The sequence below is a fragment of the Balaenoptera ricei genome, chromosome 5, assembly GCF_028023285.1.
Source record: "Balaenoptera ricei isolate mBalRic1 chromosome 5, mBalRic1.hap2, whole genome shotgun sequence".
NCBI lineage: Eukaryota > Metazoa > Chordata > Mammalia > Artiodactyla > Balaenopteridae > Balaenoptera > Balaenoptera ricei.
This window is the reverse complement of record NC_082643.1, coordinates 42,725,167-42,738,593: the sequence shown is the minus strand read 5'-3', so window position 1 is coordinate 42,738,593 and position 13,427 is coordinate 42,725,167. Positions and strand designations below refer to the sequence as shown.

The 13,427-nt window shown below is 39.3% G+C and overlaps 1 protein-coding gene across 2 annotated transcripts in view; it reads left to right on the top strand.

The window, feature by feature from the left end:
- CDS1 (CDP-diacylglycerol synthase 1) overlaps nucleotides 1-4,498 on the top strand; it is a 70,947-nt gene extending 66,449 nt beyond the window's left edge. For both annotated transcript variants that reach the window (XM_059922706.1, XM_059922705.1), the window contains one exon: nucleotides 1,509-4,498. In XM_059922706.1, the coding sequence (XP_059778689.1) occupies nucleotides 1,509-1,604 (96 nt within the window). In that variant the 3' untranslated portion in view covers nucleotides 1,605-4,498. The remainder of the gene's footprint in view (nucleotides 1-1,508) is intronic.
- Nucleotides 4,499-13,427: the final 8,929 nt, after the last annotated feature.

Here is a 13,427-nt window from a genome sequence, read left to right as displayed (position 1 = left end):
AGTAGGGAAAAGTCTTGCCGAGCCATGTTGTCCTCCATTTGAAAGTACACATTTAGACGATTAGAAATACAGTGCTAGAGCCAGTGTGCAACTAGCTGGGAGCCCCTGCTGACAATTTTGCATTTAGCTGAACTTGCTAGAATAGCCTTCCTTTTCTCTGTGGGCCCTACTCTGGGTTTATGTTAGGAAGTTGCTGAATCTTTTGAAGAAATGTAAGGCAAGCTGTGTCCTGACTTGAGTAGACTGTAGCTGTGAGAGACATATGGCTTCAGGTTTTTGGCAAATGAGTTGAGCCACATGTACAAAAGTGACCTATGGGACGGCTAATCCATGCTATTGTGCAATAAGTCATAAATTTAATTACCCATGTAAATGTCTTTCTCAGAATTCTGCGCCATTCTCCATCTTGTTTTTTCTCATTGGATTTCCCTAATCCCTCTCCACAAAAAGTAAGGCCACTCTGCTTTTCCTATTCAAGTGGATTGTAGAAATTGCAAAGAACAATACATCTAATCACAGTCTGAATTAGGTTCATTCTGAATTTAACAAAATAGCACTTTAGCAGTGTAAGTTCAGAAACACAAGTGATCTCCAGCTTATAATAAATGGGTTGAGTTCTAGAGTGCAAAAGGTAGGAAACTGCAATCCCCTGACTGTCATGGTGTCTCTGGAGGGTGGGAATCCTGGTTGGGGTCTTTTCTGACCCAGAGTGCACCATCAGAGGGTGCAGAGAGAAGGGCTGGCATGGGGATGTTGGAGGAGCCACCCAGGGAGAGGCCCCTGTGCAGGCTGGTATGATACCTGTTGGAGAGCAGTGTCACTGCCCAGTGGATACTCTACTTAACACTGCCTGGGCTTATTTCCTCCCCAGTGGGGCTGCTGGGGAAGACGGGCAGGACTCTCCACCTGCTAAAGCAGATCCGCTTTTATTTTGTTTCCTATATTGGGGTTTACCTAAGACCTTCTTTGAAAAAAGGCTGTTGTTCCCATTGTAGATCCCAGGTGGGGGCTTCAGGGCTGGGCTCAGGAAGAGTTTCCCAACAGTATTTCTTCAACGGAGTACTTTCCCTGTCTGATGTTTCTTTGAAGCTAAAGACTTAAATTATGTCTTCATGTTCTCTTTTGGTTTATCCTCATCTACCAGGAATGGTCCTTTTTTTTTTTTTTTTACAGAATGGTTTCCGTGTCTCTTGTCCAATCTTGCCTTTTTGTGGAACTTAGATTTGCACTCCCTAAATTGCCTCATACTGTTCCCATCTTCTGTGTTTGTGCATTCTTCCCACATCTAGACTGTACGCCTCTCAATGCAGATAGTTCTAGGGTTTTTTTTTCTCCCTTTGACACTAACGTTGGGCATTAAAGTGGGCTCTGATCAAGAGCTGTTTCAATTCTGTAAAGATTGATCCTCTGCACTTAAATGCATGGTTTATTTTAAATTACAAGTATATGCTTCCTTTAGCTCTCTTAAAATAATAGTGTGAACTTTGTCTTTTCTGCTCTGTTATCAGGGGTCCAAATCCCAGCAAAGTGCTACAGCAGTTGTTGGTGCTTCAACCAGAACAGCAGTTAAATGTATACAAAGTGCTGAAGACTCATCTCATTGAGAAGGGAATCCTACAGCCCACCTTGAAGGTATAACTGGATCTGGAGAGGGAAGGACTGACAGTAAAGAATTCTACAGGAAAGCACCGACAGATGAAATTTTGTAATTGTACAGAAAAATGTTGAAAATGCAATAGATTGAAGTTTTACAGACATGAATGTTTCTTCTCTGAAATTACTGTGAATATTTAACACTTACTTGATCTAAGTTATGAAATAAGTAGCAAATGCCAGGCAAAATATCCTGTACTTTTTCTAAGTGTATTTTCTGATGTTAACTTCCTTCCCATTACTTGCTAGGTTTCATCACTTAAAAGACTTGTGTTTTAAAGAGTCATAACACTATGAGTAAATTGAGGATGTCTTGAGATTGCACCTGGCAGTGTGCCCTTTGCACAAATATTTACTTTTGTAGTCGGAGCTGCTCTTCATTTCAGCAAAATGTTTTATGTAAGGCACAATAGGAAGTTAGTTCTCCTCTACTTCCTCCTCTTCCAGTCTGAAGTATTTTCTGAAGGGCTGAGTTGGATCCAAAAAAGAAAGACTGTCCACTTTTCAAAGAAGTAAGTAATCATTTGCCAGGGAAAAACATGCCACTTTTAGGTAAGTAAGTTTGAAATTCAAAAGAGAGAGGCTGAATTTTCTACCATTATTGGTTTGCCAGAAAGAGCAGACATCACACTCTACTTTGATCGAATTGTTTGGAAAAACATAACCTTCTCAAAAACTTTCAAGAGAAACACAGGAGAATTCTGCTATGAAGAACACATGTTCCCATCCTCCACCCATGATCGCAACAGACAGTAACTCAGGAGGCAGCACTGGACGATGACACGTGCATAGCCCACCTCTCGGTTGAGTTCTCCGCTTTTGTTTCCCTGTGAACTGGTTTCCATAAGTTCTGTAGCCACGAGCATCAGTACATAGGGTAGTGAGTAGGGGTGGTGACTGAGGCAGAGCAGGGGGTGCTCAGCTGAGCGAGAGTGACCCGTCTCTGGATGCGGCTCAGCACGCCTGGGTCCTGGGCACCTACCTCTTGGTTCCCGTGAAGCCCACTGGACACTCACCTGGGAAGAAGCGAGATCTGCCTGGAAACCCAGTCCCAGACTAACTCCATGGCATGGTAGCAGCTAATTTTTGTCGCATTCTTCTTTCACATCATGTCAGAAAATCTGAGGCCATCAGCTGATTTTTTTTTTTTTTTCTTTCAACAATGAAAATCAAGCAGAAGTGATTCCCACCAAGAACAAAAAGCACACGAATGCCAAACCTTTCCTTTGGTGGACTGGACACTGTAACCAGATGAGAATAAATTTCTTCTCAGTGGATGTAAATAAGCTATTGTTGCTGTGTGCTCTCTACAGCTGTATTTATTGTATTGAACAGTCAGCAGTGAAACCTTCAAATATTGCCTAATGCTCCTTGGCTAAATGTTCAGAGGAAAGATAGATAGATATATTTTAAAGAATGTTTTGCTAATGAAAAGAGTAAATAGTTTTGTTTAAATCAGAAACAAATTTCAATTCTTTTATATTTCTGTTCTACTACTCTACTTAAAAAAAAAAAAAATCGCAGATATGCCTGGGTTCCACAGATGTAATCTGTAACTAGCAGCCTCATGTGTACTACATGATTACGGTGGATACAGTTAAAGTCAGTCCCAAGAGTCTCATTTCTTGGTTTGGCATGCACTCAGTTCATCGCCACTGGATGTGTGCAGTCAGCATTATTTCACACTATTCCATAAAAATTTAGAATTGGCATTGGAGGTGTTACTACAGAAGGAAGTGATCATTTTTAAAATCAGGCTACCTTCAAGTTAATTTTCAACATTGCTCATATTTACTTGCTGCATTAAAAGCTCCAAATGTAGATCATAAAAGAATTTACTTACCAAAATTTTAAAAATAAAATGAAAATTTTGTAATAGGAACTTATGTTGAAAACTTGGTGAATTGCACCATAAGAACTTGGAGATACGCAGTTCCCTCTGCATTTTTCTTTAAAGTGATGAGTGAGGCACTGCAAAACAGAATTATGAGCACATTACTGAATATATATTATAAAATCAATATTATGGTAAACAAAATATGAAGCTAGAAATATTTGGGGTCACAGTAATAGCTATCCTCAAATACATTTAGAGTTGGGTGTATATTATTCTATATGTAAAAAAGTAAATTCTTAATCTTAACAGCGCTCTAAAGGTTGACGTTTTTAGTGTACTTTTATAGCATGTATATTAAAATAGAATATATTTTATCAAGAATATACTTTAGCAAAGATTGCCATAAAACCCTGACTTTGATCATTTTTATATTTGCACTCTGAAGAGGGTTTAAATTCCAGTGTAGCAATGTGATGGCAGAAAAATGAAAGACTAGGAACTTCCGTTACAGTAATGGCTTATTGTTCCAAATTTGCTATTTGGAGAGGTACTCTAATGGTACTAACTGCTTAGTACAAATGTTTCCTCCGTGCTTTTCCCCTTGTGGTGGTGGGTATACATTTTACTGTCTGAGAATAAAAAGACCACACCTACACGCACACACACACCACCGTTTTATTCTCATTTATAGTATCTCTTCATTTGTAATTTGGTTTGCACAAAGATAGTATCACCTTGTTCAGGGGAAAAGAAAAAGTGGAAACAGTGTATATATACTGTATATGGGTGGGAGATAGATAGCTTATGATATGTGTCAATCAGTTCTCTGAACCTTTTACTGAAACTGAGATAGATAGGAAAATAAAACTGAAACAAATCACATTTTGACTCTGTTGTGCCATTTTCTCTTTGGAGAGGAAACATTCATTCAACTAGTCTTTACAAAATGACAACTACAGAAATATTGTATACTGTGTATATTTCATCACTGATACCTACAGTGACATCTTCAGGGCTGGGAATAAATAAGTTCTGGTGATCACTGAACATGTGTGTTTGTCGAGAGGTGATGTCCTCTTACTTGAAAGAGCACCGAATTTCTAGGGTACTTCTTAGTTTATAATTACGTTATTTATTTTTGTGAATCTTTGATCCAGTCACCACTAGAGCTTTAAGCTACTTGGACAGTGGGTGGCGTCTGTTTTGATGGCCACTGTGTTCCCAGTGTCTGGCTCAATGCCGGCAACTCCCTAGGCCCTCAAGCTTCTGAACAAATGAAAGGTTTGGGGTCTGAAGAACCAACTGTGCACGCTCCCATTTGTGTCTCTTGGACAGCCCCTCCACACTCATCCCAGTTTTCAATTTTGTGTGGTTCTAAGATGGGCTTCATGATTCTTAGTTCCTAGGGTTGTTTTAAGGGTTAAGTGAAAACTCATATGAATGTGCCTTTGTGTTCAACATACAGGAGTTGATCCTGAGTTCCTTTCTTCTTCCTAATATGCTCCTCTCCTGTTGTCCGTCTCCACTGGGAAGAGACAGTTTGATTGATGGGACCAAACAGAAAGGTAACCACGTGTATGGTCACATCTGATTTAGGTAGTGTTAATGTAAGTGTTCCTTGAATGGACACCATCATTCTGACCTCCATGGAGGAGATTTCTGTCCTGCAGAAAGTCCACAGCCAGATCTTGCCACTGGCTCCTGAAACGTACTTAAGAGTTTAAAATTCACTCCGTGGGTGGGGGGCTCTATTTGGGAATCTGCATGTAGTGGCTGCAAATAAAAGCAGATCTAGACAATTTAACCAAAATCAAAAGCCTGTCCTACCTTAATTCCATTGTCTTCCTTTTCCTGCACAGAAGGGGAGAATGTTTTTGAATCATCAGATAACAAGGAGAGTCATTTAGTAAGGGCCGAAAAACGGAATGTTATCTGTTGATGGCAAATTGAGTTTCCAAAATGAGCTGAGAGAATACAGTCTAGTCCTCTAATGCGTACAACGGACATGGGTGGTAAAGCAGCCTTGTTGCCCAGAGAGAGAAAATCATTGAGGGACAGCCCGCCCAAAGGTGTCCTCTTAGGGAGAGAATGAAATGTCAAACTGCTCTGTCAAACTTACAGGACGACAGGTTATGGATTTGGGGTTTAAGCTCTTATATCCTCCTTTTCCACTGTGTGTCCAGCTTGAGTTTAATGGATCCAGGTGGTTTTCTATTCAAGAAGGTTCATTGTCAAACTTCAGACAGGACCTAGAAAAGTGATAAGTTTGGAGAACATTCTTGAGTAATCTATTAAGTATATTTTTGATCAGTTTTAATAAATCTCAAAACTTTGTGAAGGAACCAGAGGCTTCAGCTAGTACAGGTAAGATAGACGCATTTGAATCATTAGCAATTCTGGGTTTTTTTTTCCCCAATAGCTTTATTGAGATATAGTTTATGTACCATAACACTGTGCAACTACTACCACCTCGGATTTGAGAATATTTCCATCACTCCAAAAAATTCCCTGATGCCCATTTGCAGTTAATCGTCTGTCCAACCCCCAGCTTTAGGCAACCACTGATTTGCTTTCTGTCTCTATAAATTTGCCTTTTCTGGACATTGCATGTAAATAGAATCATACACTATGTAGTGTTCTGTGTCTGGCATAATATTTTTGCATGTATCAGTACTTTGTTCTTTTTTATTAATACTGTATTTTGCTGATCCATTTACCTGTTGATTATTTGGGTTATTTCCAATTTTTGGTTCTTATGAAAAATGCTGCTGTAAATATTTGTGGACATGTCGTGTGGGCATGTCTGCATTTCTGTCAGATTTCTAGGGTGGAATTCCTGGGTCGTATAGTAAGTTTATGTTTAACTTTTAAAGAAATGGCCAAACTGTCCAAAGTGGCTATACAATCTTACATTCCTACTGCAGTGTACAAGGTTCCAGTTTCCCTACGTCCTCACCAAAACTCAGCTTTGTCTTTTTAAAGATAGCCTTTCTAGCTGGTGTGCAAGGTGGTTTTAGTTTGCATTTCCCCAATGGCTATTGGTGTTGAGCATCTTTTCATGTGCCATTTGTATACCTTCTTTGATAAAATCTCTGTTCCTATCTTTGCACATTTTTACATGTGATGTTTTTTCTTAAGTTGTAAGATATTGTTATATATCCTGGATATAAATCCCTTATCAGATATATGACTTACAAATATTTTCTCCAAGGCTGTGGCTTTGTTTTTTTCCTTCATTCTTAAAAGACAATTTAGAGCAGTTTAAGGTTCATGGGGAAACTGGGGGGAAGGCACAGAGATTGCCCATATACCCTCTGCTCTGCCCCACCCTCCAGCCCTGCCTACCACATGCAGAGCCTCTCCCACTGTCAGTATCCCCAACCAGAATGGTACGTTTGTTACAACTGATAAACCTACAGTGACACATCAAAGTCACCCAAGTGCGTAGTTCACATTATGGCTCATTCTTGGTAGTGTACATTCTTTGGATTTGGAGAAATGTATGACATGTACCCATCATTATGGTTCCATACAGAGGATTTTCACTGCCCTAAAAATCCTCTGTGCTTCCCCTATTCATTCCTCCTACACACCCCCAACCCCTGATCTTTTTACTGTCTCCATTGTTTTGCCTTTTCCAGAATGTCATATAGTTAGAATCATACAGTATGCAGCCTTTTCAGATTGGCTTCTTTCACTTAGTAATATGCATTTAAGATTCTTCCATGTCTTTTCATGGCTTTAACTCATTTCTTTTTAGTGCTGAATGATATTCCATTGTCTGGACGTACCATAGTTATTTACCCATTCACCTACTGAAGGAATCTTGCTTGCTTCCAAGTTTTGGCAAAAATGAATAAAGCTGCTGTCAACATCAGTGTGCAGGTTTTTTGACGGACATACTTTTTCAACTCCTTTGGGTAAATACCAAGAATTGTGGTTGCTTGATCACATGGTAAGAATATGTTCAGTTTTGTCAGAAACCACCAAACTGTCTTCCAAAGTGGCTGTACCACTTTGCATTCTCACCAGCAATGAATGAGGGTTCCTATTGTTCCACACCCTTGTCAGCATTTGGTTCTGTCAGTGTTCTGGATTTTGGTCATTTTATGGATATGTAATGTTTTAACTTCCATTTCCCTGATGACATATGGTGTGGAGCATCTTTTCATATGCTTATTTGCTATCCGTATATCTTCTTTGGTGAGGTGTCTGTTAATGTCTTCAGCCCATTTTAAAATCAGGTTATTTTCTTACTGCTGAGTTTTAAGTGTTCATTGTATATTTTAGATAACAGTCCTTTATCACATTTGTCTTTTGCAAATATTTTCTACTAATCTGTGGCTTGTCTTCTTCTCTTGACATTATCTTTTGCAGAACAAAAGTTTTTAATTTTAATGTAGTCTGCTTTACCAATTCTTTCTTTCATGGATTGTGCCTTTGATGTTGTAACCATGATGTAACAACAACTTTAATGTTGTAAATCACTGCCATACCCAAGGTTATTTAGGTTGTCTATGTTAAATTCTAGTTTTATAGTTTTGCATTTTACATTTAGGTTTATAAACCATCTTGAGTTAATTTTTCTAAAAGGTGTAAGGTCTGTGACTAGATTCATTTTTTTGCATGTGGATGACCAGTTGTTCCAGTACCATTTGTTAAAAGACTATCTTTGCTCCATTGTATAGGCTTTGTTCCTTTGTCAAAGATCAGTTGACCGTATTTATGTGCTTCCATTTCTGGGCTCTGTATTCTGTTCCATCGATCTATTTCTCTCTTCTTTCACCAGTACCACACTGTCTTGATTATTGTAGCTTTATGGTAAGTCTTGAGGTCAGGTAGTGTCGGTCCTCCAAGTTGGTTTTCCTACAGTATTGGTCCTGGTATTCTAGGTCTTTTGCCTCTCCATATGAACTTTAGAATCAGTTCACTGATAGCCACAAAATAACTTGGGATTTTGATTGGGATTGCATTGAATCTACAGATCAAGTAGGGAAGAAGTGATATCTTGACAATATTGAGTTTTCCTATCCATGAACATGGAATATCTCTCTCCATTTATTTATTCTTTGATTTCACATACAGACACACCTCGTTTTATTGCACTTTATTGCACTTTGCAGATTTTGTGTTTTTTTTACAGATTGAGGTTTAGTGACAGCCCTGCATTGAGCAAGGGTTGGAGCTATTGGAGCTATTTTTCCAACAGCATTTGTTCACTTGGAGTCTCTGTGTCACAAATTGGTAATTCTCGTGATATTTTAAACTTTTTCCTTATTATATTTGTTATAAATATAAAACTAATGGATGAGGAGTTGCTTCTTATGGATGAGCAAAAGAAAGTGGTTCCTTGAGATAGAAGCTACTCCTGGTGAAGATGTGAAGATTGTTGAAATGACACAAAGGATTTAGAATGTTACATAAAGCAATTCATAAAGCAGTGGCAGGGTTTGAGAGGACTGACTCTAATTTTGAAAGAAGTTCTACTAAGGGTAAAGTGCTATCAAACAGCATTGCATACTACAGAGAAATCGTTTATGAAAGGAAAAGTCAATCGATGGGGCAAAATTCATCGTTGTTTTAAGAAATTGCCTCAGCCACCCCAACCTCAGCAACCACCACCCTGATCAGTCAGCAGCATCAACACTGAGGCAAGATCCTCCAGCAGCAAAAAGATTGCAGCTCACTGAAGGCTCAGGTGATGGTTAGCATTTTTAGCAATAAACTATTTTTCTTTTGGCCGCTTGGCATGCAGGATCTTAGTTCCCCAGACAGGGATCAAACCCGCACCCCCTGTGGTGGAAGTGTAGTCTTAACCACTGGACTGCCAGGGAAGTCCCTATACCTAAGTATTTTATTTTGGGGGTTGCTAATGTAAATGGAATTGTGTTTTTAATTTCAAATTTCACTTGTTCATTGCTGGTATATAGGAAAGTGATTGACTTTTTAATACTATCCTTATAATCTGCAAACTTCCTATAATTGCTTATTAGTTCTAGGAGTTTTTGGTCAATTTTTGGGGGGGTTTTCTACATACAATCCTGTCATCTGCCAACAAAAACAGTTTTATGTCTTTCTTCCCTGCTGTATACTTTTCTGTGTCTTATTGCATTAGGTAGAACTTCCAGTATGATGTTGAGGAGCGGTGAAAGGAGACATCCTTGCTTTGTAGCTGATTTTAGTGATAAAGCTTTGAGTTTCTCACCATTGAGTATAATGTTAGCTGTAGGTTTTTTAAAGACAGCCTTTATCAAGTTGAGGTGGTTCCCCTTCTATTCCTATTTTACTGAGAGTTTTTTTTATCATGAATAAGTTGGATTTTGTCAAATGCTTTTTTATTTTTGCACATATGATCATGTGATTTTTCTTTTTCAGCTAAATGATGTGATGGATTACATTAATTGACTTTCAAATGGTGAAGCAGCCTTGAACACTTGAAATAAATCTCACTTGGTTATCGTACATAATTCTTTTTATACATTGTTGGATTTGATTTGCTAATATTTTGTTAAGGATTTTGCACCTATGTTCATGAGAGATTGGTCTGTAGTTTTCTTTTCTTATAATGTCTTTGTCTGGTTTTGGTATTAGGGTAATGCTAGCCTCATAGAATGAGTTAGGAAGTATTCCCTCTGCTTCTGTCCTCTGAATGAGATTGTAGAGAATTGGTTTAATTTCTCCCTGTTTCGTAGAATTCACCAGTGAACCCACCTGGGCCTGCTGTTTTCTGTTTTAGAAGGTTATTATTTCTTTGATAGATATAGGCCTATTCAGACAATTTCTTCTTGTGTGAGCTTTGGCAAATTGTGCCTTTCAAGGAATTGGTCCATTTCATCTAGATTATCAAATTTGTGGGCATAGAGTTGTTCATAGTGTTGCTTTATTATCCTTTTAATTTCACAGGATCTGCAGTGATGGCCTCTATTTCTTTTCTAATATCAGTAATTGGTGTCTTCCCTCCTTCTCCCTCTGTTTCTCCTTTTTTTCTTTTAAGGTAGACTGGCTAGAGGCTTATTGATTTTTATTGATATTTTCAAAGAACCAGATTTTGGTTTCACTGATTTTTTGGTATTGATTTCTTATTTTCAGTTTCACTAATTTCTGCTCTAATTCGTATCATTTCTCTTCTTCTGCTTCCTTTGGATTTAATTTGCTCTTCTTTTCCTGGTTTCCTAATGTGAAAACTTAGGTTACTGATTTTTGATCTTTCGTCTTTTCTAATATATGCATTCAATGGTATAAATCTCCCTCTAAGCACAACTTTCACTTACAAATTTTGGTAAGTTGCATTTTCATTTAGCTCAAAATATATTAAAATTTCTTTTGAGATTTCTTCTTTGGCTGATGTGTTATTTAGAAGTGTGGTGTTTAATCTCCATATATTTTGGGATTTCTAGTTTAATTCCTTTGTGGTCTGAGAGTGGACATTATATGATTTCATTCCTTTTAAATTAAGATGCATTTTATGGGGCTTCCCTGGTGGTGCAGTGGTTGAGAATCTGCCTGCCAATGCAGGGGACACGGGTTTGAGCCCTGGACTGGGAAGATCCCACATGCCAGGGAGCAACTGGGCCCGTGAGCCACAGTTACTGAGCCTGCGCGTCTGGAGCCTGTGCTCCGCAACAAGAGAGGCCGCGATAGTGAGAGGCCCGCGCACCGCGATGAAGAGTGGCTCCCACTTGCTGCAACTAGAGAAAGCCCTCGCACAGAAACGAAGACCCAACACAGCCAAAAATAAATAAATTAATTAATTAAAAAAAAAAAAAAAGATAACACAGGGTCTCAGTTCATTTGCAGGATTTCCCTTCTAATTGCTAGAGTGAAACAAAGAGGGAATGACAAAAACTGCAAATGTGGGGAAGGTCTTAGTCTATGGCTCCTAGCTGATTAAAATCATAACTGCTGAGGAGGAACAGACACACAAAGGATATGAAATTAAAATTTAATAATTGGGAAAATATTAAGTGGCTATGATGTTCGTGCATGAATATTCTATGTGCATATGTGCGTGTGTGTGTAAAAAAAAAAAAGATGTATTTTATGGCCCAGAATGTGGTCTATTTTGGTGAATTGCATGGGAGCTTGAGAAGAATGTGTATTCTGCTGTTGTTGGGTGTCAATTTTATCCAGTTGATTGACGGTGCTGTTGAGTTCAACTATGTCTGTACTGAATTTCTGTCTGCTGCATCTGTCCATTTCTGATAGTGAGGTGCTGAGGTCTCCAACTATGATAGTGTATCCATCTGTTTCTCCTTGAAGTTCTATCTCATCATTCCCAGGGTGCTAGTGCAGGCTGTTGCTGTCAGCTACTTTCTTAACAGATACCTTCTTGAGAGTATATCCAAAAGTGGCCTGTCTCTAAATCAAAGAAACATTTTAAAGAGGGCTTGTAGGTGACAGAGAAGGGAGTGAGGGTTGGTTGGTGCTGTTCCCTGAGAATAAAAGCCAGTTGGACGCATTGCTGGAGTGAATGTAAAACAGTTTGACAGTTCCTCAACATGCTGAAGATTTACCATATGATCCAGCAATTCCAGTCTTCGGTATATACCCAAGAGAAATGAAAATGCCCATCCACACAAAAACCTGTACATGAACGTTTACAACAGCATTACCTACAATAGTAAGAAAGTAGAAGCAAACTAAATGTCCATCAGGTGGGAAATGGATAAATAAAATGTGGTATATCCATACAATGGACTAAAGTACTTGGCAATACAAAGGAAGGAAGTTCTGATACATGCTACAATATGAATGAATCTCCAAAATACTATGTTCACTGAAATGAGACAGTTCCCAAAGATCACATATTACACAATTCCATTATTCAAAATGTCCAGAATAGGCAAATCTATAGACAGAGGGTAGATTAGTGGCTGCCAGGGGGTGGGGACAGGGAGGAGAATGGGGTGTGACGGCTAATGGTGTGAGCTTTCTTTTGGTGTGATGAAAATGTTCTAAAATTAGACGATGGTGATAGTTGCACAACTCTAAACATACTAAACCCATTAAGTTGCATACTTTGATGAATTTTACAGTATGTTAATTATATCTCAATCAAGTTGTTTAAAAATCTGACTAGAGAATCTGTAATGGTAGGATCTACAGAGGAAGGTGTTCCGGGTCTGGGGAGGGGCGGGAAAGGGCTGCCAGTTGACTCCACCACTGGGGACCCCACAGCTTGTTCAGGCTCCCATCCTTGCTATCTGATGGGCAGCGCTGAGGGGTGGGTGGCTCAATACTGCAGGGTGGTCAGGGAAGGCTTCCCGTAGAAGGTGACCATTGAGACATGACTGAAACGGGTGAGGGGGGGAAGCAGAGCACAGCTGGATTAGGAGCCACAGGGCAGAGGTGACGGGCGGGGGCGGGTGCAGGTGTGGCAAGTATTCCAGCAGAGTGAAAGAGGGGAGGAGCGGAGGAGCCCTGCAGGGTTTTAAGCAGGGACTGACGGGATCGGGTGTCTTAGTCGGCTTGCCTGGCCGCTGAGTTGAGAATGGACCATGGCGGCAAAGGCAGAGGTAGAAAACTATTCACTTTGCTGTACAGCAGAAACTAACACAACATTGTCAATCAACTATACTCCAATAAAGACTAATTAAAAAAAAAAGCCCACAGCCAGCCCCCAAACTAAGGATGAATTCACTCACACTGTATGTCAGCAAATGCAAAGCCTGGGTTGGAGTACCCACATTTAAAAGGAGGAAGATGCAAATTAATGCTACGACACCAACACAAAACACAAACAGGCAGGCGAGAAGGCAGGAAAGTATTCACACATGACCAAGAACCCAGTCTGGGGGGGAAACAACCCTAAAAGAAGAGAATTTTCTGGGAAGCCTTTGTATTATGTAACTTAGTGAAAACATATATGAATTCAATAAATGATCAAAGATGAGATGATAGAAAAATACAATGATATGAAAATGAAGATCACGGAGCT